Source organism: Coffea arabica, chromosome 11e, assembly GCF_036785885.1.
Source record: "Coffea arabica cultivar ET-39 chromosome 11e, Coffea Arabica ET-39 HiFi, whole genome shotgun sequence".
In the NCBI taxonomy this organism is placed as follows: Eukaryota; Viridiplantae; Streptophyta; class Magnoliopsida; order Gentianales; family Rubiaceae; genus Coffea; species Coffea arabica.
In genome coordinates, this window is record NC_092331.1 from 44,109,201 (window position 1) to 44,133,447 (window position 24,247).

The following is a 24,247-nucleotide window of genomic DNA, read 5'->3' on the forward strand; positions in this document are numbered from 1 at the left end:
AATTGTTTATCAGGAAAAATATAACCAGCTTAGCAGCATTGGTAACTTCTTAATTCAACAAATGCTTTCTACTCCTATTTTTTTCTTTTTGGAATTCTATGAATCCTTTCTAGAACTCTCATGAAAAGGCTTGATAAAGATTTATATTTAATAATTTCTGTTTGTATGGGACATGAACATGACTATTCCATAGGACAGTCTAATCATAGCATTTTTTAATTATTGCTTTTCAGTAATTATGTTTAATAATTTCTGTTTATGTGGGACATGAACATGACTATTCCATAAGACAGTCTAATCATAGCATTTTTATAATTATTGGTTTTCTACTGACCTATTTACACCATATTAGCTTCATTTTTTTAATTATTGATTTTCTACTGACCTATGTACACCATATCAGCTTCACAAAAAATACGAAAGCAAATATTTGAAGTAAGAAAAAAATTCAAGAACCAGAACACTAATCAAGTAATGAAGTAATGAAGTAATGAGCGGGTCCAATTGAAATTGAGAAGTTCCCGGCCGGATTTTAAAGATGGATGAGGAGAGAACAAATACAAAAGTAAAGCTTATCCTAACATGAAATCAACCTCATAATTTAGTCATCATTCACTTCATAATCATAATTTTAGCATTTGATCATGAAAAATACAATATCTAACTAAATCAAAATCAATTACAACTGTAAAGTCAAAAGATGCATAAGATCGAGCCAAGAATCTAATTAATCCAACCCAAGTCATGAGCTCAATCTCTCCAAACCAAGTAAACCAAAACTAAAACCAAGCAACTAAATCTTTCCTTGATTAGTTGTTGAGTTTAGCATGCAAACCCTCCTTTATCTTGTTGATTAAAATCACCCCAAAATCACACCTTGATTGGAAGAGAGAGGGAGAGAGAGAGAGAATACGAAACAATTGGAAAAGTTTCTCGATAGTCAAATTCTACTACGCTATTATCTTTCAATATTTTATTTAACTATAGTTCAACCCCACAACTTTCCTAAGCTTATCAATTTCACCCTCAAACTTCTAATTCTTTACTTAAGACCCTAAAAAGAAAACATGGATATCACAAAAGCATGAGAGGTTTTAACTTCAGAGAGTGAGGCCAAAACCGCAACGGATCTTCTGTCTCATATCTTGTGTCACTCTCTACCCCACTTTTTATTATATTGCTATTTCTCGTACATAAATATCATGTTTTAGTTCTTTTTTGTTTCCTTAAGATCCAATAACTATTAATTGAGTAATACGCAAAATTTAACATACTCAAAAAATCAAAATGCATTAAAAATGAGATTTTTTATGAATTTTCTGCTATATTTTTTAATTTTCTATTATATATTGCTTTTTTGAAGCTACTGTATTTATTTTTTACTCAATTAATAGTTATTGGATCTTAAGGAAACAAAAAAGAACTAAAACATGATATTTATATAGGAGAAATAACAATTTAATAAAAAGTGGGACAGAGAGTGATACATAGTATAAGACAGAAGATCCGTTGCGGGCCAAAACTATCTTCTGTTAGTTTCAATAGAACGTGTGGCAACAACTTGAAAAATAGAATGAAACAGAGGCGGGAGATGGACAAAGAAATGCCAGAAATCAGAGTGCCGTAATTATGCGGCTATACCATGGGCAAAGGAGAAATTTCCACAATTATGATGAAATTCTAAATCATCCTACAACAAAAATGATTTTGGTTGCATGTTCTAGAAGAAAGGTGCTTGCATTCCGATGCATGTAGATAGAGCATCGACCCTATAGTTTAGAGGTTTCTAGATGTGATCTTCATTCCTCATGTATCCAGTAGCCCACATTCCTAGGATTATTTTATTGTCTTCTACATTATTCATAACAGCCTAAGTGCGAGATTATATAGGGGTAGGACCTATGGCCTTGTTTGGCAGACAAGTTTTTTTTCAAGTTTATTTGTTACAAGTTTTTTAAAAATTTTAGCTACAATAATATCAAAAAATTTCTCAAAGTTTTTAAACAATACATTTCAAAATATTAAAAAATTTACACATTTCAAAATTTTTTTTAAAAGCCTCTACAGTAAGCTATAGTAAAATTTTAGACAAATACCAAAAAAACTCACTTGCCAAACGGGACCCTAATATGAGGAGAGTTTTCGGCTCCTGAAGATTGGTTGATGTCTTAGGTACTGTGCAACTTGTGTGTTTGTTTATATAGCTATATGTTGCCAAATAATATTTCGCTTGTTTCTTAAATATATTTTTCAAACCATCTTTTTATGTCGCATATATTATATTATAAAAAATATTACAGTATTTATTCTAAATAATATTTCAAATAATACTCTATCCAAGCACTCTCATTAACTCTTGTGTCCCACCTTGCATTACTAGCAATATTTCGCGTGCTTTGCACACAATTTTATCACCCTAAAATATAGTACTGTTAGACTATTAAATTTTTTCTTAATTTTGATTGTCAATTGCATACTATAATATTTCAATATTTTTATTGTTAACCAATTATGTTGAATGCATTAAAGTCATAATTTGACTTTTTTTTGCCTTTAGAGAATTTATATTTTTTAATTGTGACAAACAAATATCAATGCAATCATGTTATATCAAAGTTATTGTACACTTTTAATATCATTATAATTAAACTATATAAAGGGTAAAATGTAACATCAATTTTAAAAGGAATAAGAGCAAATGAGTTTGTTTATATTAATTATGTAATTTAAACTCAACTATCATATTAGGGTCAATTTAAAAACTCCCCCTAAAGTATATCTATTTTTGACTTTGCCCACAACATTATTTTTTTTCACTTCATCTCCTAAACTGTTAATTGACTCCTATGTTGTGTGATGGTAATGTCAAAAGGATATTTATACCCTTAATAGTTAAATGCAGTAATTCTCCTATCTTATTTTACATTTTATGTTAGTCACTATTTTTTCTCAATTTGTTTATTTGTCACTAAAATCTTTAGTCAACTCCAATATTTTATAACATGAGGACAAATAATGTCTAAAAAATCAATATCCCTAGCATAGTATGAAAAAATTATGTGTTTGGATAGGAGATTATTTGGAATAATATTTTGAAAAAATATTGTAGCAGTGTTTTTAATGTGATGTATGTGAGATAAAAATATGGTTAAAAAGATTTTAAAAAATAGTTAGAAAATATGTTTGTGATGCAATCAAAAAAAATTTGGCACATAAACCACTATCCAAACACACTATATTTATAGATGTGGTCCTAGTAAATTTCATCCCACCTCTTTTAGATTGAGAGAAACATCTTACTAATTTCATGTAATAATGAGAAAAATAACAAAATTTGTTATTTGAAAAATTAATATGTGAAATTATAATGAAAAGTTTAAAAATGCTTGCATATTATCTATTTCTCTTTATGAATATGCATATAGTTTTGCTTTTATTTTAATAGTTAGATATTTTCTTTATATGGGTGTATACATTTTTTGTTAGTAATACTTAAAAAATGGAGAAGCATGGTTGATTTGGCTTTCAAAATTTTTAGGATCGTTTTTTAATATAGCATGATTAGACGCTATTAAAAATTATTTGAATTTCTAAAAATTTTTGTTGCATCATAAGCACGTTTTTTAATCATCTTTTTTTTAATCATATTTTTATTTCACAAATATCAAATTGCAAAAAGTATTACAATATTATTTTTAAAAAATTTTCAAATAATTTTCAGGGAAAAATGGCCAATTTAGTCCCCATACTTTCATACTTATGCCGATTTCGTCTCTTTATTTTATTCTTGGCCAATTAGATACCTTAACTTAAGATGCGAGTCTAATTGAGGCCCTTCGCGGTGGCGCCACCAGGAAATGTCAAGCAGGAGTGAATTGACTGTTGGGCTACTTTCGGAATATCACTTATGGGGCTTTAATAAAGCCAACTAATTCATAAGGTAGAAACTTTCACATCCCCGAGGGTAGAAAACACCCAAAAGAATATGCAAAAAAACATAGTAGTAGCATGCAATCTCGTCTCCAAGTTAGGTTCTTCCATTGTCTCCAAGGCAGCCTCATCTACTATCTTAGATTTGGGAGTTGGGGCTTGGAGAATTTCCTTCATCTTTAAGCTTATGATTCGGCTCATTTGGGCTCCGCCAATTTTTAATCTCTCGCCGAACAAGGATGAAGCCATTTTTAGTTTCTCCAACTTGTCCATTTTTTGTTTCTTTTTTCTTTTACTTGGGTTTGAATCTCTTTATGATGTTGGGCAGAGTGGTGGTAAGTGGGGGAAACTTTGAATAGCTCAAACCTCAGGGAGGGCAGGATATTTTTTGGCCTAATGGGAAGGATTTTGATACCATAGTTACACGTGTCTACATTTTGAAAAGCGGTGGTGGTCGATGGCGAATTAGGTGGGGGAGAAACTTTGAACAGTGAAAGCTCCTCACTTTTATTTTAGTTTTGTTACCATATGAATTAGTTGGCTTTATTAAATCCCCATAAGTGATATTCCAAAAGTAGCCTTCTCTATGTGGTCAATTTCACTCCCGTTTGACATTTTCTGGTGGTGCCGCCACGAAGGGCCTCAATTGGACTTGCATATGAAGTTAAGATATCTAATTGGCCAAGAATAAAATAAAGGGACTAAATCGACACAAGTATGAAAGTATAGGGACTAAAGTGACCATTTTCCCTAATCTTCAGTCCAAACAAACCCAATCTATAGACCTTTAATAATATTTTTATTGTTTATTATTTCACTAATAATTTTTATTTTTCCCTTATATATGTAAAATGAGCAAGATATTTTACGTCTATCTAAAAACCTGTAATTATGGAGATAAAATTTAACAAGACCTATATTCATAAATATACAATAATTTTTATTATTATGTTAGGGATACTGATTTTTTAAATATTATCTGTCTTGAGTGGTTTTAGAAACAAACAAACAAATTAAGAGAAAAATAATATTAGATGGTAAAATGCAAAACATGTTGTACCTTAAAGGGATTTATTGGAATTAATCCTTTGGGGTATAAATGTCTTTTTGACATTTTCATTACACAATGTTGGAGTTGACTAACGGTTTATGGGATAAAGTGAAAAATATGTTAGGGGATAAAGTGCCAAATTAGTTAAACTTGAAGTATGTGATTAACCCATTTCTCTCTTCATCCTACTCCCGACGAACTCACTCCAGCTAAAGTTTGAATTGGAAACGTCAAACTTGAACCCTTAAAAAAAGGAAAAGCAGATTTGACTAAAATACTAAGGGTGGGGTTATTTTTCAAAAACAGCATTATAGTATTTCGTTTTTCAAATATAAGTCCGTTTGAATTAATTATTTTTGGGATTATTTTTCAAAAACTATATGAAAAACTTTAGATTTTAGATTTTAGTTTTATCAAATCCACCATGAGTATTATGGGCTGTATAAGAGTTCCAAATTTAGAATTGTTTTTACAAAAATTGATTAAAGGAATTGAAAAAAAAAAAAGAATTATTCTATTCTAAAGCTCATGATCAAAATTTTACAAAGAATTTTAATATCTCACAAATGTCATATTTTGAATTAACACAATTACGTGTAAGCACGTGGGATCGAAAAAGCATTGACCCCACCGCCATTGCTCAAAACAATTGCCATTCATCAGTAGTAGTACCAACCTAGCAACAAATCTCTTCCACCGTAGAGAAATCTTTCTCACACACTCTCCGTCTTTGCAAAGGAAGACCCAATGGCGGATGCATTTCTTGGTGCCACTATACAGTTTCTAGAGGGGAAAGCAATAACCTTGGCTTCCCAGCAGATTAGCCTTTCTTTAGCCTTTAAGAAAGATTTGCCGAAGCTGAAGAAAACACTTGCCAAGATCCAAGCTGTTTTTCATGATGCAGAGCAAAAGCAAGTCACCCTCGAGTACGCGAAGCTTTGGCTGAAGGAACTTGAAGACGTGGCTTTTGATGCTGATAATTTGTTGGATGATCTCAATTATGAAATGATTCTGCGCAAAGTTGAGATTCAGAAACAGGTGAAGAGGAAGGTATACTTCTCCTTCTCACTCTTCAATCCCATCAGATTTCGTTTCAAAACGGCAAATAGAATTCGAACAGTCACTATGGAATTGAAAAGAATTAATGAAGAAGCAAAGGGCTTTGGCCTCCAGTCACAAAATGGAGGATTAATGAAGAACAGAGAGACTAACTCTGTTACTATTGATTCAAGCTTTGTTGGAAGAGATGATGACCTCTCGATAATAGTGACAGGGTTGACTGCTGCGATTAAAAATGAAATAGTCCTGGTTCTTCCTATAGTTGGCATGGGCGGGATTGGAAAGACCACCTTGGCTCGAAAAGCTTTTAATGATTTAAAGATTGAAAATCATATTTTGACAAGAGAATATGGGTATGTGTATCAAAAGATTTTGATGTCAATAGGCTTTTTAGTTCGATTATAGAATCATTGCAAGTCCAAAAACCCGAAGCTGAGGATAAAAAGGCCAGAGTCAAGCTGCTAAAAGAATTATTGGATGGCAAAAAGTATCTAATGGTTCTTGATGATGTGCGGAATGAGCAAGCCACACTATGAAATGATTTTCTTGGGTCTTTGAAAGGTATCAGCTCATCCAAGGGGAATTCCATTCTTATGACCACCCGTCAGCAACAAGTGGCAGTCATGACAAGAATTTCTTCTTCTCCATGTTCTTTGAAAAAATTGCCAGATGATGAATGCTGGCTCATTCTCAAATGGTGCTGGGAAAGTGCCGGATGGAATGCAAGACAGGATGCGAGATTGCAAAAAAATACCAAGGTGTACCATTAGCTGCAAGTGTACCCGGCAGCATATTGCGCAACAAGGGAAGTGATGAAAGGCTTTCAATTTTGGAGACTGGCCTTCAAAATTTAGGTGGAGATGAAAAGTTGAGTGTTCATCATCTTCCATCTCCATCGCTGAAAAACTGCTTTGCGTATTGTTCAATTTTTCCCAAAGACATTGAAATAAATAGGAGTCAGCTACTTCTAACTTTGGGCAGCAGAAAGATTTCTTCATTCAAATCCAAGAAACAACATGGAGATGGAGGAAGTTGGAGAAATGTTTTTTTCGATTTTGTTGGATACTAACTTGTTGCAAGATGCTGTGAAGGATGAGTAAAGGAATGTCTTGAATTGCAAAGTGCATGATCTTGTGTATGATTTGGCATTATCCATCTTCAATTATAAACCCTTAAGGTTGAAAGGAACTAGAACGTATTACGACGAGACCCTTTCTACTCGGTATCTTGCAACGGAGAAAAGTGACGAAGAAATACCATTTCCTTTGCATGAGAGTTTCAGGTACGTTACGACATTATTCTTGTCTGCAAGCACTTGAGCATCTCATTTTATCAAACATTTTGAATCTAATGGAATGGATGGAAGCAGCATTTCATGATGAAAAAGATGATGGTATTTCCTGTTCTTGAGAAGTTAGAGATTAAGAATTGTACGCAATTAGCCATTGCTCCAAGTCATTTTCTGATTCTCAAGGAATTTCATGCCAAGGACATCAATCATGGATCAACCATAATAGCAAATATTTGCAGTCGAGTCAGCGCTTTTACCAGTCTGTCAATTTGGAATGTCAAAGAGCTCACCAAGCTATCAAATGTGTTATTCCAAAACAATCCGAATATTGCATTTTTCAAGTTGTACAATTGCCATTATTTGGAGCAGTTGTTGGATTTCAGCTCTCGTGTTCAAATCCAAAACTGCCAAATAGTACCCGAGTTGAACCAATCATATAGTAATGTTGACAATATTAATTCTCAAGATCTGGTTGGTCTTAGCTCACTAGAGACCAGTAGATTTCCGTATTTGAGAATATACTAGAGACCAGTGTTATTCCGTAGATTTCCGTATTCTCAAGATTTCCGTATTTGGTTGGTCTTAGGTCACTATTAATTCACAAATCTTCTTAGTAAAAAAGGGAGGAAATTTCCGTATTTTGGTGCTCGAATTTTATATCCTTTCCAGTAGATTTAGACCGAACACCTTCCTTCTCTATTCTAGACATACTATTGGAAATTAGTTTGTAGTATGAAAATTGATCTAGACTTGTGACATGATTTTTCTTATCATGTCTAGGAGTTTGATTCATGAATTTCCTATAAAGTTCATTGGTATTTTGATGTATCTTCTCAAGTTTATTAGTTCATTTATGGAACCACTTAATTCATGTACTTGGTGTACTAAATTCATAAATAGATATTAAGTGAAAATACATCTTCACACTGATGTATCTTCTCATGTTCATTAGTTCATCAAACTACTCAATTAATGTATTTAAAGTACTAAATTCATGAATAGACATTAAGTGAAGATATATTGTTGTATCTTCTCAAATTTATTAGTTCATATATTGGTGTACTATATTCATAAATGGACATTAAATGAGATTCATGTACTTTAACTCTTGTATTGCCTATAAATAGAGGTAGTTTAACCTCTCTTGTGGCAACTTGTGCTTAAGTTATTTTAGATTTGCAAAACCAACTTCTTACATCCTTCTCTTGTGAAAACTAAACTTAAACTTGCTATAGGCTAGTTTTCGTTTCCATTGTATCTTAGAGGTAATTTACCATATCAACCCGATTAGCAAGACTTGAAAATTCTCTTGAACTTCCCAAAAATTAGTTTAGTCAAGTTGTTGATATTATTCTTGTAATAACTTTGCAGTAGGTTCATACACTTGTAATTCCCATATTTCTCCAACACATACGTCAATGTGACAAATGAATTAATTTCCCCCAGAGGGAATCTTGGTTTTCTTACAAGGTTAAGAGGGTTGGAAATTGGACCCTTCTCAGAAATCATGGATCTGCATTCGTTCCTAGCCGACCACACCACCACTTGCCCTCCCTTTGGCATTTAAGTTTGTATGAAAACTTCAGCACATGTCCTCCTTTGAAATTCTTGATTTAGAAGTTTTTGCAGTAAAATCATTGCCTGATTGGTTTGGGAAGCTTTCGTGACTTGTACAAGTCGGGCTCGACTATTGTGAAAGGCTAGAGAGTTTACCTTCCAACCAATCAATGAGAAGTCTCACCAAACAAAGATGGCTGCCGATTGAAGGTTGTCACCTTCTACAGGAAAGATGCAATCCAGAGAGCAGCTGCAGCAGCAACGACCCCAATTCTGAGTGGTCCAAGATCTCCCATATTCCTGAAATCACTAGCAAATTGAAGGAGTCTCTATGTAAAGTTCATGATAATGTAAATTTCCCAGTTAAAGATCCTCTGAATTTCTCTATTTATATAAGTTTCTTTCACCATTTTCTCCTCAAACTCTTTCTGCTAAACAATTGCTGCAAAAGATCTTGCTAGCTGCTAAACAATTGTATGTGTGAGAGAGAGAGATTAATATTTTATTTTTCCGGATGACTATTCATTTGTGGACTTTACATGGTGTCCTGCTCTGCCAAATAACTCTTTTCCCTCCTACGTTTACTTGTGGCTGCCCAAGAACTGAGATTTTGGGAGATCAGATGTAGTTTTTGCAGGATACGTTTTCGTGTTTCCTTTTTCATCACTTAAATAATGATGTGATTTATAAATTATGGCTATGTTGTGAATTGCAGCTGAAATTTTTGAAAGTTCAATTTTTCTGAGCAACATGAAGTTTCTTCAATTTTGCTCATCTTGTTTTCTTTCTTCCCTGCTTATGCACTTAGTAGATATATTGCATATCCAGTCCTGGTTTATATCCAGGACATCTTTAAATTCAGTTCTGGACTTTTGTTTGTCCTACTCTGATTTTTTTTTTTTTAAATTTTAAATTCAGTTCTGGATTGTATCCAGGAGCGAAACTTCTAGGCAAGTAAATCGCTTTTAGCTAAAACAAAGTACTAGAACTTGTTAGCAATCAAGACTATCTTGGCTTGTCTTTCAATATTCTAAGGGAAATTACTATTACCCATGGTTTTGCATTTGACCGCACCATAATGCTCCTATTGTTTAATATTATTCACTTAACCCCCTGTAGTATTCTGTAAAGTGGAAAATAGACAGGGAAATCACCCGTAAAGTTGCCATTCATTCAAAACTTTTTCACTTATTAGTGCCTTAAATATCAAGAATTATCAACAAATAGTCAAGCTTGTCTTATGGTTGAACAGTCAAGTAGTGCCCTAAAGCAATTTCTTCATATATCTTCCAAATGGAACTTCCAGGTGAAATAACAGGCAATCTGGTATTTTAATTTTACTGGGTATGCAGTGATTGAACGATGAAGTTTCATATCTTCCTTCTTGCAGCTGAATGCTGATATTACTTGTTTTTCTATAGTTAGCAAACCATAATACTTTGAGGTTGTGCATGCCTTAGTTTTGGAGTTAGTTTTTATCCCCTACTGGGCTATACTTGTCTGTTGAACTATGTTACTAGCTACGAGATTACATTCTTTTATGCTGTTAATTCCCTAATGCAACTGTGGTTTGTCAGACAGTTGCTCTAGTGCTATAGATCTGATGAAGTCTCTACGCATAAGCTATTCTCCCAAGCTTCGGGCTATTACGAGGTTGATGTAAAAGCTAGATTACATGGTTAGTATCTCAAGGTTGCATAAATTTCTCGAGTCTATCTTAAGATATTTCTTATTTTGTGTCTTTAAAACAAATCAGGGTAATGGACTCTACCTGGAGAAGGCCAAATTTTTTGATGTAGGAGAGGTAATGTTTGACGCTAAAACTATAAATGAATATGTAATACATATCTTTCAATCAGGTACTGAATTTTTGAGGGGAAGGATCTACCCCATTGGCAATACAGTTCATGTGGATGGCAATCTCCTAGTGAAAAGGACTGTCCATGCAAATTTCTTGGAGTTTTTTTTCGAACTCTGCAAAAATCCTCAAGTCCTTTAAATGGGCAAGTCAAATACCTTGATGGTACTTGCAAACAAACTAAAATTAGAAAAACAACAAACAAGTAAAAAAAAAAAAAAAAGAATGTAAGGACTATTCCTATTGAAACCAGTTTTCTTATAATATTTGAGGGATCTGAACAAGATCGAAAGTCTAGATACATCGTTTAAGATGGCTCGATCCCTTGAATGAAATTTGACTTGGGCTATATTGCAGGTGCAAAAGGTTTTCCAGTGGCAGTAACTTGAGATGCTGGGTTCCACCTAAGCTACTTGCACTCTTATGTTAGTATTAACTTCTCAAGAACTAATTCTACCATTTCATTCCTTTAAAAATCAAGCATTGATTGATGTTATTATCTTCTAAGAATTGAATTTTACTAACTCTTTTTATGCTGTACATTATTCATATTTGCTGTGCTTTGGACTCAGCAAGGCTTGGCATAAAATCAGTAACGTGGAATTGGAAATGCTGTTGACTAAGGCCTGATGGTAGCCCACTGTTTTTTGCTCACAAGACACACTGTGAATAGCTAAGGCAAGGCATCTTTTGAGGAACCTTTGCTATATTATCTAAGATTATGCAATGAGGATATGGATCCCAAGATTTAGGTCTTAAATTGGCCCAGTTCAAGTCATCATTTGCAGCTGGACTAGAAAAAGTAGGAAAACTTTTTTACTTGGGGGGATCTGTCTGGGCTCTCTCAAAAGGATGACTCTTGCACTTTAATTCCAAAATGAGAAGGTTAAGGTACAAGTCTGTGTGAGTGCAATGCTTTCTGCATCGGTTTATTCTCATTGTGCAACTCATTGTCTGATGTCATTTCTTCATATGGTCAAAGGCAATCCTAAGTCTAGTTTGAGAGTCTACATTCACATTGGTGAGTCCCTGGAAAATGTATGAGGAGGACAGATAGAGTTTCTTGAGGCTTAGAGCTCTTGCAGAAGCTGCATGAAAGATGATTCTAGCTGGCTGCAGGGATTTTCACTCATGAGGTACTTCTCTTTGTGATGAAGTTATATTGATTCAAGAAAATTTATTTGATTTTCACCGCCACTTCTGATTTATTCATGATTCCATCAAATTTTCATAATCAATAGAATCAAAGAGGTCTTCATGATTGCCATTTATTTTAAACTTGTATGAAATTGTGAATCCCATTGTTTACAAGGTAAATTACAAGGTAATGAACAGACAGATGGATAAGCCAATACATGGGAAAACTCCTGGTTGGATTTTTAAGTCATCATATGTCCTTACTCTTATAATCATGCATATACTTCTGAATCAGCTGCTTTCAATTTTTGGAGTGTAATTATTATTGCTCTTAACCTAGTGATGATCAAAATGCCTTATCGCCTTGTTTGTCTCCATTTAGATGACAAATGCTGCAAATGAGGCTTGTCAGCCCTTTCAAAGAAATATAGCCCGATCGAATTGAGAAGCATTTGTCTGAAGGGTTCTAAGTTGGCACATCTGAAATGCTTGAGTGGTAACTTTCCTACCAATCCATCAGAAGACTCCCTATAGGGTGTGAATCTTCTTATCTGAACGGAAGATGATGGAAGATGATGTCATGAGGGCAGCTGCGCCAACACTGAGTGGTGTAAGAGTTCAAAGCTTTTTGTACTTTGTGATTGATCATTTTTTAATTGGATACGAAGTTGTCACAATTTGCTCAAATTCTAAGGAACTCTGGTCTACAGCTGTCTCATTCCTTGTTTAACTGATCTTTAGATATAGGCTCTGAAGAGATTTCACATGGCCTCTTGTACATATCATATATTTATCAGTTTATCATCTGCTTCAGTTTAAATTATGCTTCAGATCACTCAACTCTGTGCTACATACTCTGCCTGAGTATATTTCGTAGATTTGAAAAATCTATTTGGAGTTGGGACTTTGTTGGATTATACACTGGGACTGCTTGCTAGAATGATTTTGACACTTACTCTGCAGTTTCCCCTCCACAATAACTTGTCTGCAATATGATCTAAATGATGAGTTGGATTTGCAATATTTCAGTGTCAATTGTATTCTGTATGTTTCTCCGTCAGGAGGGAATTGTTTCACATAAGTGGGGATTGCTTTCACAATAACTAGTCATGGTCATAGAGATTGTAGATATTCCTTTTGCTCTTTTTTTTTTTTTGGATCCCAATTCTTTTTGAAATTCTAAATTCTCTCACCTCAACTCAAGTGAAATAAGGAATATATCTAGGAAAAAAGATCATTGGAAGTACCTTTTATTTTAGGATTACTCTTTTAAAGGGTCATTAGTATCACTTGAAATTAATATTGTAATCTAATCTTTATTGTGCCTCTGTTATCCCTTTGACTTGCTGAAATGGGCATGGTCACAATGAGATCTTATCTGGCTAGGAACACTTAAAATGTAGTATTACTAACATTTTAGTACTCGTGCAAAGGCCCAAATCCTGTATTATATTATTCAGCATGTGTGTTAAGTTGCAGTTCTACAATCATATGCATAATTATTTTAAAAGAAAATTTACTGAAGCTCATACTTACGTTTGTTGACTGAACAATTACATGAAAATATTTTTTAAAAAAAAAAAATAGATGGGGATTGATTTTTTTTTTTTTGGCTTCTAGGAAGGATGCTCATAATGCTCAAGATCATTGGTTTTAATATAAATCTTTCCTTGGGTGGTCAAATAAAATGATAAGTTTACTTCTTCCAAACTTTTAGTGTTCAAGAATTGAGATTGTTTAAGACTATGTTAACGAAAGAAATTTTGGGATATTTTTACAAGTCAACAACTGAAATGTCTTAAAGTTTCTCCTTTTTCTTAAGGCAAGATAAATTTTGTCAACTTAGGGTCTGTTTGTTTGGGTGGAAAAGGTTTTCTGGAAAACATTTTTCATATTTTTCGTTGTTTGATTGTCAATTAATTTAAGAAAATAATCTCTGGCAGAAAATAAATTACATTCATGGGAGGAATATAATTTCCTTATTTATCACTGTGAAGTTATTTTCCTCAGCCTTCTTTTCACAGCCTCGCAAGGATTTTTGACATCAGCAAACCAATCCGAGGGAAAATACCTTTCATTCCCAGCATCTCATCAGGTAAACTACTCCGGCATCTCTCTCTCTCTCTCTCTCTCTCTCTCTCTCTCTCATTTTTTTTCCTTTCATTCCCGAAGAACCCCCATTCCCGCTTCCTCCGGCGTCAGTCCTCGGTGGCGATCACCTCCTCCGGCGACACTATCTCAGCGGCTACCACCACATAATCTATACACTCACAAGTCATTTTCATTCGGCAGGTTTTTTTTAACTTTCAGTTTCTCGTCTTCACGCACAAACACCTTCACTGTGTCTGTATATACAATTGCACACAAATTTCGTCTGTTTCCTTTCGAAGTTGGATTTGAATGACATTTTGTGGGTTGCTTTTGTTTTAGTTTGTTCTTACCTGATTAGGGTTAAATCTGATTTGATTGATGCTAATGAATTAATTTGGCTGCTGAGTTTTGGGGGTTTTATGATTCTTGGAATCAGAATCCGGGTAGGGTAGGGTAGTGTTTTTCTTACAATCTGGTGAGACCATTTGTGACAAGATTTCGCTGGGGTACCACTAGAAGACAATTGGATACTTTTTCTTTTTTGGTTGAAGTTCCTGTACCCCTTTTGATGTTGGAATTAGATTGATTTCAATAACTAGCTTGAGTTTGCTGCTTTTGGGTAAACACCCGCTGATAACAAGTGCCATTATTTACTTCCCATTTGCCCCAGTGATGATTGTGTTTCATGTTGCTGATTGGGATATGGAGGAATTCTGTCTTGGATTCCTTTTGGGCGAGCTTGAAGTGCAGCCTTCTCTGTATAATTTCATTTGTCTATTCTTCTCTTGTGAATTCTTGTCTGGTTTTTTGAGACTTTATTCTTCGACTGCTGGTAGTGTTTTTCTTACAATCTGGTGAGACCATTTGTAAATAGTTGACAAAATCTGATTAGGGAGGAAAACAGTTTGCTTGTGCTCATCCCAGAGAGCAGTAAACTTTTTATAAAAAAGATTCCATTGTCTTCCACGACTCAACTATTAGCTGCTTAAATCCATTATGACAGTTTGTAAGACCACAAATTGTGTTTGATAGGAGCTATGCTTTATGAAAAAGAAGATATGAAAAAAGAGAAGCAATGAGTACACTGTTTGCTGACAACATCATTTTAGACTTCAAATAGGTAGGCATCTGTCAGACTAACCCATCAATAATTGTAAACAATCGCCACCTTGTTTCTCCAGTCTGTTTTCCATGTCATTCCGTGCATAAATTGAATAAACTCTCTGTAGATTTGTCCTGAAATTTTGTGGTTGTCTGAGTGTATACATGCACCTGTCTGATGTGGTCGGTGAATCTAGTTCCAAGTTTCAATGCTATGTAGAGTTGAAGAAGCAAGTCCAGCATTATTAGGATTATTTTCATCAGATTTTGTCATAGTCTTGAAACTCATCCAGTATGTAAAGTCCTTATCCTTTTGTAAAGTCGTTACCTTCAAGGGAAGTTTAGATGGCTGAGGTTTTCTCAATCATGATTGCTGAACATTCTTCTACTGACAGTACAGCGTCTGCCAATTTTGCATTCTCTCTTTCCACCATCATTTCATTAGTTGATAGTTAAAGGCATAAAGCTACTTGGATTTGTCTTCGTGAGGCTGAGCCAATTGGAACTAGCACTCAGAAAGCAGTGATGGTGGTGATATATATGATCCTGGGTTCAAACATGTGGAGTTTGGGAAGAAGTCTTTTTTTCTAGAATTACTGTTATTGCAAATGGTATATTACAGACAACCTGTAATTGCACTTAAAGTTCTGAATCAATAATTCCACTGGATTTCACTTCCATTGTTCCTATTTCGGTATTATGTGTAGCCCAAGTAATCATCTTCCACGAAGATTGATAAAAACCTTATTTTATCAGTATTCCTTGCTGAAGCTAAAGATAAGTGTTGATCCCAAGATTGTCACTTGGGAGTACAGTAGATTATTCATTTTGCAACATCTGCAAGAGATTGCATAAAGCATAGCTCCTATCAAGACTACTTACTGCATGAAAAGTCACTTACCCGTCTGTGTTTTACATTTTGCAGAGGGTGATGCTGTATATATGAAGATGACTATCATCGTGTTTGGCCTTGTTAGAGCCAGGAAAGAGATTGCATGTGTGTGAACTTTAGTTTGAGTAATTAGTTGGGTAGTTTAGTCCCTTTCTCTTGTAATCAAATATGCAAGGCTGATGTTTCATTGTCTAATTATCAAATTTGGTTGGATTCTTGGAATTGTATTATGATTGTGAGACTTATTATGGATGCTAGAATTGCTAATTATCTTATGATGCAGGTTATATAATACAGCTAGTTTTCTTTTGATTTTTAACTCTTCTTTCCCAGCCAATTCATTAGTATCATTAATAATTCCATTTAAGAATTCATGGTGTAATATAAATAAATATTTTATAGAAATGATAATATGATTATAATGGATAGAAACTAAAATTAACTTGTAATGAAATAAATGTTTTGAGAGTAGAAAAATATTTGTAACATATCAACAAACAAATTAGAAAATATTTTTATTGACAAACCAAACACTGGAAAATTATGAAAAAGGAATTTGAAAAATATTTTCACTTAATAATCAAATACCGGAAAATTATGGGGAAGGAAGTGATTTTTGAGGAATGCAAAACACAAAACAAATAAAGCAAATAGAGACTTAAACTATTACATTTGGGGCCCCAGCTACAATCTAAAGAGGGGGAAAAGAATTTCAGTCCAACCAAACGGGCCCTTAGTGCTTCGGATTCGTCATTTTTTGCTGCTTATCCTATATTTCTTTTCTATACTTAGCTCAAGTACATGCACTACGTAGTACGTATCAGCCTTTCGCTCAAGCACAGTATAGCTTTTAAGCAATCAGACTGTTTGACTTCTTCTGAAATTCAAAAAGCGTTAAATTTCGTATGGATGATTGTCTATCAAAATATTTTACAGCACAAGATGCTTGCAACTTACCATTAACACTTAGGAATCATTCTTCATGGCTTATCCTTTATCTCATGTATTCATGTTCGGTATGTTTAATCTGGCTTCTAGCTGGAAATTTATTGATGCAACACGAATGTGATTTTTTAACGGGTAGAATGGACGGGAAATTACATAATACACCATAAGTTATTAAACCCGACTTGACCTAGTGACTTGGGCATCAGACTGGACTAGGTCTCTAGTTTGATCAAATAAGGAATTAATCCGATCAAATCCAAACAAACCTATTTAACCCGATAGTTAAACTAGGAATCGTTCGATTTTCCAATTGACTCTCTCTCTCTCTCTCCACAATTGTGGGTCTTTGTTTTTGAAACAAAGTGTATATATGCTTTTGATAAGATTTGAATATTGGATCATCATTTAAATGTACATAAGACTTTACCACTTCCTTAGATTTATTTGATAACTAAATGTTTTTTAAATACATTTTCTTACCTTTTTAATTATTCAATTAATCCTTTTAACTTTCAAAATGACAATATTTGAATAGTTAAAAAATTACTTTATTTTTAAACAAAAATAAACTAATGAAAAAATAATGTTATATTTTTTAATAGGAAAAAATGCACTTTTCATCCTCAATATTTAAGGTGTTAACCAATTTCATCCCTAAAGTTTCATTCCAAATATATTTCATCCTCATAGTTTTATAATTTTGACCAATTTTGTCCCTAAACTTTATGTAAAACACATTTCATCCTCATAATTTCATAATTTCTATCAATTGAGGACAATTAAATGATTGTTAACCAATTTGTACATAATATGATCACATGTCCCATTAGTAATTGTATTATTCATACTTAATTCAGTTATTGATTAAATTATAAAAATAACAAGTGTTTTTTATAGGAGATTATCTCTTTGTTTTTTAAAATTATGATATGATGTATTTGAGATAAAACAAATAGATTGAAAGATAAATAGATGATTGAAAAATGTGTACATGATGCAACTGTTGGTGCAAAATACATAGCAATAAAACAAAATTTTGCAAATAAATGACAATCCTAACCATTATTTCTTTCACATTAATATTTTTTCCAATTAGTTGTAATGGGATTGTTCGACATTTTTTTCCAATTGGCTACAGTGAGGTTGTTTGTTTTCCACTTCTTTTTCTTTAGATCTTCTTGTTCGATTGTGATTAAGAAGAAAATAATGCTGGCTAAAAATTTCTTAGGTTTTTTTGGTACTAAAACGAGAAAGTGAATTAAGAAAAGATTTTTAAACTCTTTGTTGATCCAGTGTTTTTTTTTTTTTTTTACTAATGGGCATGCTATGTTCAAGTGACTATATTCTATTTAAAATCCTTGACAATCCATCAATTGTCCTCAATTAGCCAAATCTATTAAACTATGAGGATGAAATGTGTTTGTGTGAAATTTTAAGGATGAAATTAGTCAAAATTATAAAATTACAAGGATGAAATATGTTTTGCATGAAACTTTAGGGACGAAATTTGTTAACACCTTAAACATTAGGGATGAAAAATGCATTTTTCCCTTTTTTAAAACAAGTGATACAATTTTGTTTTATATTTGACTATATTATTTATTTATGTAAAAGTATGGTAAAATGAAATTAAATCCTCTATTAATATCTATATATTCATTATTCTTTTTTTTTAAATTCAATAATTAGTATCTAAAAGCGCTTTATTAGATATTTCACGTGTATTAAAATTACTATTTTATATTTATAAATATTAAATCAATACTTACAAGTTCAATGAATGATCCACCGATTGAATCAGTGACCCAGTGACCCAATCCCTTTACCGGGTTCCTTATCAGGTTGGATTTAGTAACTACATTATAGTATTTTCGAGGAGTTTTATAGTTCCTTTTGGATGTTATAACCGTAAGTTTAATTTCGCTGTTAGATATATAAAAGGAATTTGTCACCCTTTGGATGACATTAAAAGTTTAATCATTGAATAATGTGGCAAGAGTTAAGAGACAATTAGATTATAATCATAGGTAAAGTACCTAAAAAGGTGGGAGAGTGATAGGTTGGATGTTTCGAGGGAGGAAATGTAAGTGAGAAGTCTTAGTTCAATCCCTTTTACTTACACTTAAACAAATTAAACAAATGATTAAAAAATACAAAAAATACTATTGAAATTTTCAATCATTTTCATCACTTTCAATGGTTGCTATATTAATGACTTTTTTTTTTTTTTCACATAGTCACAGACCTGCACTGTAGCACGATGTCTTGATCTTTCCATTAGAGGATTTGCTCATCTCAATTGCTCACTCTCTCTCAAAAAAGGAGTAACATGGAGTGCCCTTATTAAACCCGATCCGACCCAGGAATGAACTACACGATCTGGACAGCCACTAGGTCTAGCTGGACCCTTAATTGACCATATAAAGAACAACTTGCTCAAACTCATTTGAGCTTGCCCAGGAACTTGGTCGCCCAGTGCTTACAAAGCTGAGGAAATCTTCTAGGCACAAAAGGCAAGGAGCAGATGGCTCAAGGAAGAAGACAAGAATACAGCTTACTTTCATGCTTGCGTGAAGACAAGAAGGAAAATAAATAAAATAACCAGCTTGCAGAAAGGAAATGGCGAATGGTGTACTGATAACCAACAAATCATCCAGGAGATTTACAGGTACTATGAAGACATGTACACCACATCTCAGCCACAAAATATGGAAGAAGTGCTAGAAGGGGTGCCTGTATCAATTACAAGCAGGCTAAATCAGAATTTGATACAACCTGTGGACGAAAATGAGGTTAGAGCAGCTGTGTTCTCCATGCACCCAAATAAAGCACCTGGACCTGATGGTATGACACCCTTATTTTTTCAAAGATATTGGCATACTATTAAAACTGATGTGGTGTCCGCTATTCAAAACTTTTTGAGTAATGGCCATCTTTTGAAGAGCATAAATGAGACTAGTATAACCCTCATTCCTAAGGTAGATAATGCTATATCTCTACCAAACTATAGGCCAATCAGTCTTAGTAATGTGCTCTATAGAATCATAGCAAAAATTTTGGCCAATAGACTGAAAAAAGTTATCGCCTTATGTATTAGCTATTCTCAGTCAGCTTTCGTACCTGGTAGATAGATTGTGGATAATATCATTTTGGCCCATGAAATCATGCATTTTTTAAAAAGCAAAAGGACGAGTAATACTGCTTTTATGACCCTCAAACTTGACATGTCAAAGGCTTATGACCGAGTGGAATGGAAATTTGTGGGCAGAATGATGCTAAAAATGGATTTTTGTCCTATATTTGTAAGATGGATTATGAACTGCATGTTGTCAATGACCTATTCTTTCAATTTTAATGGGGAGAGGGTAGGGTATGTGAAGCCTAGTAGAGGTATTAGACAGGGAGATCCCTTGTCCCCTTATCTTTTTTTGTTCTGTTCGGAAGGATTATCCAATCTCATGGCAAAGGCAATTGAAGATAGGCAGATCACAGGTCTCAAAGTGAGTAGGAATGGACCTGTTTTATCCCATTTATTCTTTGCAGACGACTCCTTAATTGCTGTAAAGCACACCCACAGGAAGCTAGAGCCATGCAAAGGATTCTTGCAAAGTATGAAATAGCCTCAGGATAGTGCGTCAACTATGACAAATCTGCTGCTATACAAAGGAGGCAGAGCTGTGAGCAGATGAACAACATCAAAGAGGCAAACAGTGGCAAATACTTGGGACTCCTCCTAGTGATAACAGGATCAAAGAAGCAAGTCTTCGCCTACATTGTTGATAAAGCAAGATCCAAAATGCAAGGATGGAAGCACAATCTACTCAGCTATGCAGGAAAAGAGGTACTCCTCAAGTCGGTTATTATGGCATTACCCACTTACACAATGTCATGCTGCAGGTTGCCTAAAGGACTGTGTGCAGAAATATGTGGCCACATGGCAAAATTCTGGAGAGGCCAAAATGAAGAGGAAAGGAAGATGCAATGGATAAGTTGGAAGAAAATCACACAGGTAAAGGGAAATGGAGGCCTGGGATTTAGGGACCTAGAGCACTTTAACAGTGCTCTATTAGCAAAGCAGCTATGGAGGATACTAATGCAGCCAGACCTATTAGTGAGTAGGGTGTTGGGAGCGAAGTACAAAATATCACAAACAGGCTGGGAAGGGGAAGCTCCAAAGAATGCATCTTGGGTATGGAGAAGTATATACAGTTCTAGCTCGGTGCTGCAAAAGGGAATATGGAAAAGAGTGGGAGATGGGACTACTATCAACATATGGAGGGACAAATGGATCACGGAATCACCAACTGGGAAAATAGCAACACGGAAACCTCCAGCTTGTAGTCTGCAAACAGTGGCAGATTTGATGAAAGAGAGGAAATGGAATAAGGAACTGATTGAGGAAACTTTCTCAGAGGAGGAAGCTTTACAAATCTTACAGATGCCTCTAAGTTTGTTTCCCAAGAAGGATACGGTCTACTGGAAATACTCAAAGTCAAGAATATATACAGTGAAGTCAGGATATGCAATAGACAAAGAGGAGGTAAGCAAAAGGAGCAAGGAAAGGCAAGGCGAGGGAGGAACTAGCTATGCACAGAATAAGGAAAAGGTGTGGAAGAGCTTATGGGGATTGAAAATGAAACCAAAGATCAAACATTTCATATGGAGATGCCTACACAACAACATTCCTGTGAATGAGTTGATACACAAAAGAACAGGAAAAGGCTCTCCATTATGCAAATGTTGTGGGGAAGGGGAAGAAACAGTGGAACATATGATCTTCTTTTGCAACAATGATGAACCTATATGGAAACTGGCCCCAATACTATGGGACAGATTACTTCAATGGAGATCAAACATCTGGAGGTGGTGGGAAGGTATATTACAGGCAAGGAAAAGACCAAGAGGAGAAGATCACATCACCTTAATAGCAAACATTATCTAGCAACTTTGGAAAGCAAGAAATGCTCGACAGTATGAAGGGCAGTATGGAGATCACATGTCCATATTAGAAAATGCAAAAAATGAATGGTTAGAATTTCAAGAGGAGCAGATGGAAAATGATGCAAAGCACAGGACAGGAACGAGTCACTAACTGCACAACCACCAATGGAGGCCTCCATTTTCCAAAAAACAAGAGAAAAGGCAAGAATGCTTTTATGAGCCTAGGTTTGACATGTCAAAAACTTATGACAGAGTAGAGTGGTGGTTTTTAGGGAGAATGATGATGAAAATGGGTTTCTGTCCTATTTGGATAAGATGAATAATTAATTGTGCATCCACTGCTTCCTACTCTTTTAGTGTTAATGGTCAGAAAATTGGCTATGTGAAACCCTCTAGAGGTTTAAGACAAGGTGACCCCTTCTCCCCTTACCTCTTCTTAATTTGTGTTGAGGGAATCTCAAACCTGATGAGCAAGAAGATTAATAATAGCTTAATCACAAGGGTGAGAGTAGGAAGGGGGTGTCCTATGGTGTCCCATCTTTTTTTGGCTGATGAGTTTTGTTGTAAAGCCAGTATGCAGGAAGTAAAGCAAAAGAAAGATCTGCTTGCTATTTATGAAAATGCCTCAGGACAGCTCATAAATTTTGAAAAATCTGTTGTATTTTTTAGTGCTAACAGTTGCAGGAACTTAAGGAAGGAAATTTGCTCAGAATTAGGAAATATAAAAGAAGCACTAAGTGGAAAATACTTAGACTTGCCTATGATGATAGGGAGATCAAAGCCGCAAGCGTTTGGATTCGTAAAGGAGAGATTACAGAATAAAATGCAGAACTAGAAGAGGAACTTATCCAATCATGTAGGAATAAAGGTGATGATTAAGTCCGTTGTCATAACACTCCCAATGTGCACCATGTCATGCTTCAAACTTCCAAAAGAACTATGCAAAGATCTATACAAGATGGTGGCAAAATTATAGCGGGGAAATGAGGAAAATGTCAAGAAAATACATTAGGTTAACTAGAGTAAAATGACTCAAATAAAAGGAAAAGGGGGATTGGGCTTCAGGAGTGCTTTTAAAAAGCCCTATTGGCTAAGTAACTTTGGAGAATCATCACTTATCCAAACCTGCTCGTTAGTAGAGTGTTGAAAACTAGGTATCTAAGTAGGGGCAAGATTTGAACAGTGATCCTCCAACGATGGCTTCTTGGGTATGGAAAAGCATTATAGGAACCAGGCAGTAGTTGAATAAAGGAATGAGGCACAGAGTGGGAGATGGAAGAACTGTACAAGTGTGGTCTAACAAATGGATCCCAAGTTATGAGGATGGAAAGGTAAAAATGATAAGAAAGCAGGATTGCAATGTAGAGAAATTGGAGGAACTAATTAGGGAGGATGAGTGGAATCAGGATCTAATAAACAAATGGTTCATGAAGGTAGACGTTCAAAATATTTTAGCTATTCCTCTGAGTTTGATAGGGGGTAGGGACAGAGTATGTTGGAAGTATAGCAAATCTAGACAATTCACTGTCAAGTCTGCATATGCAGCAGAGATGGAAGAAGTAGGAGAATATCAAAGGGAGGAGGAAGAGAAAATAGGGAAGGCACCAACTATCCCCCAGTAGAAGTCCAAAATGTGGAAAAGCTTATGGTCCTTGCAGATGAAGCACAAACTTGAACATTTTGTATGGAGATGCTTGTTACACAGCTTACCAGTAAATGGAGGAGAAGGAGATAGAGTGGATAGAATTCATAGAAGCCCAAAACAGTGGAGAAGGAAAGTTCATTGAGCAAACAAATCATTCAACTACTTCTGAACACTGGAAACCACCGGGTAGAGGAGTAGTGAAGATCAATATAGATGCCGCTTTCTCAAAACGAACGGACAGAAGTGGATTGGGAGTCGTGACAAGAGACTGGAAAGGGAGAATAATGAAAGCATGGGCAAAGATCTGAGGAGAAATCCAATGAGCCACTTGTGGAGGAAGCTACAGCAATCAGAATACGAATGATGATGAGCCTGGGATGCACATTGGAAGGTAGTGGAGATTCAATAAGACTGCAAAGCTTTAGTGGACATGATCATGTAGGAGAATGTCAAGGAGTCCAGAGTTGCTGTTATCCTGGATGACAATGATAAAATGAAAGGCTTGTTCGACCAATGTACTTTTTCTTTTTATTAATAGGATAGAGAACGGATGCACACAAGCTAGCGAAATTTGCAGTCAAACTTGTTAGAAATGTAAAATGAATAGGGAATTTTCCCATGCGACTCCATGAGAGTGCACAAAATGGTTACTTGGGTGGTAACCCTTTTTGTAACAGAACTTGTGGTACAAGTTAGAAATGAAATATGACTTGCTTTTGACACCAAAAAAAAAAACTATTACTAAG

General features: G+C 34.7%; 1 protein-coding gene across 2 annotated transcripts; it reads left to right on the forward strand.

Annotated features, from left to right (window-relative positions):
• The first annotated feature begins 9,097 nt into the window (after positions 1 to 9,097).
• Positions 9,098 to 16,279, forward strand: LOC113719076 (uncharacterized). Of its 2 annotated transcripts, XM_072071903.1 has the most exons (9): positions 9,098 to 9,238; positions 10,466 to 10,566; positions 11,104 to 11,171; positions 11,319 to 11,882; positions 12,266 to 12,493; positions 13,894 to 13,978; positions 14,056 to 14,175; positions 14,645 to 14,732; positions 16,001 to 16,279. In XM_072071903.1, exons 5-9 carry the CDS (start codon positions 12,446 to 12,448, stop codon positions 16,005 to 16,007), a joined length of 348 nt encoding a protein of 115 aa, XP_071928004.1. In that variant the 5' UTR covers positions 9,098 to 9,238; positions 10,466 to 10,566; positions 11,104 to 11,171; positions 11,319 to 11,882; positions 12,266 to 12,445; the 3' UTR covers positions 16,008 to 16,279. The 2 variants fall into 2 exon arrangements, 1 of the variants encoding a protein (XP_071928004.1); XR_003454744.2 differs by lacking the exons at positions 9,098 to 9,238; positions 10,466 to 10,566; positions 11,104 to 11,171; ... (2 more) ...; positions 13,894 to 13,978; positions 14,645 to 14,732 and having other exon boundaries at positions 13,985 to 14,175.
• Positions 16,280 to 24,247: the final 7,968 nt, after the last annotated feature.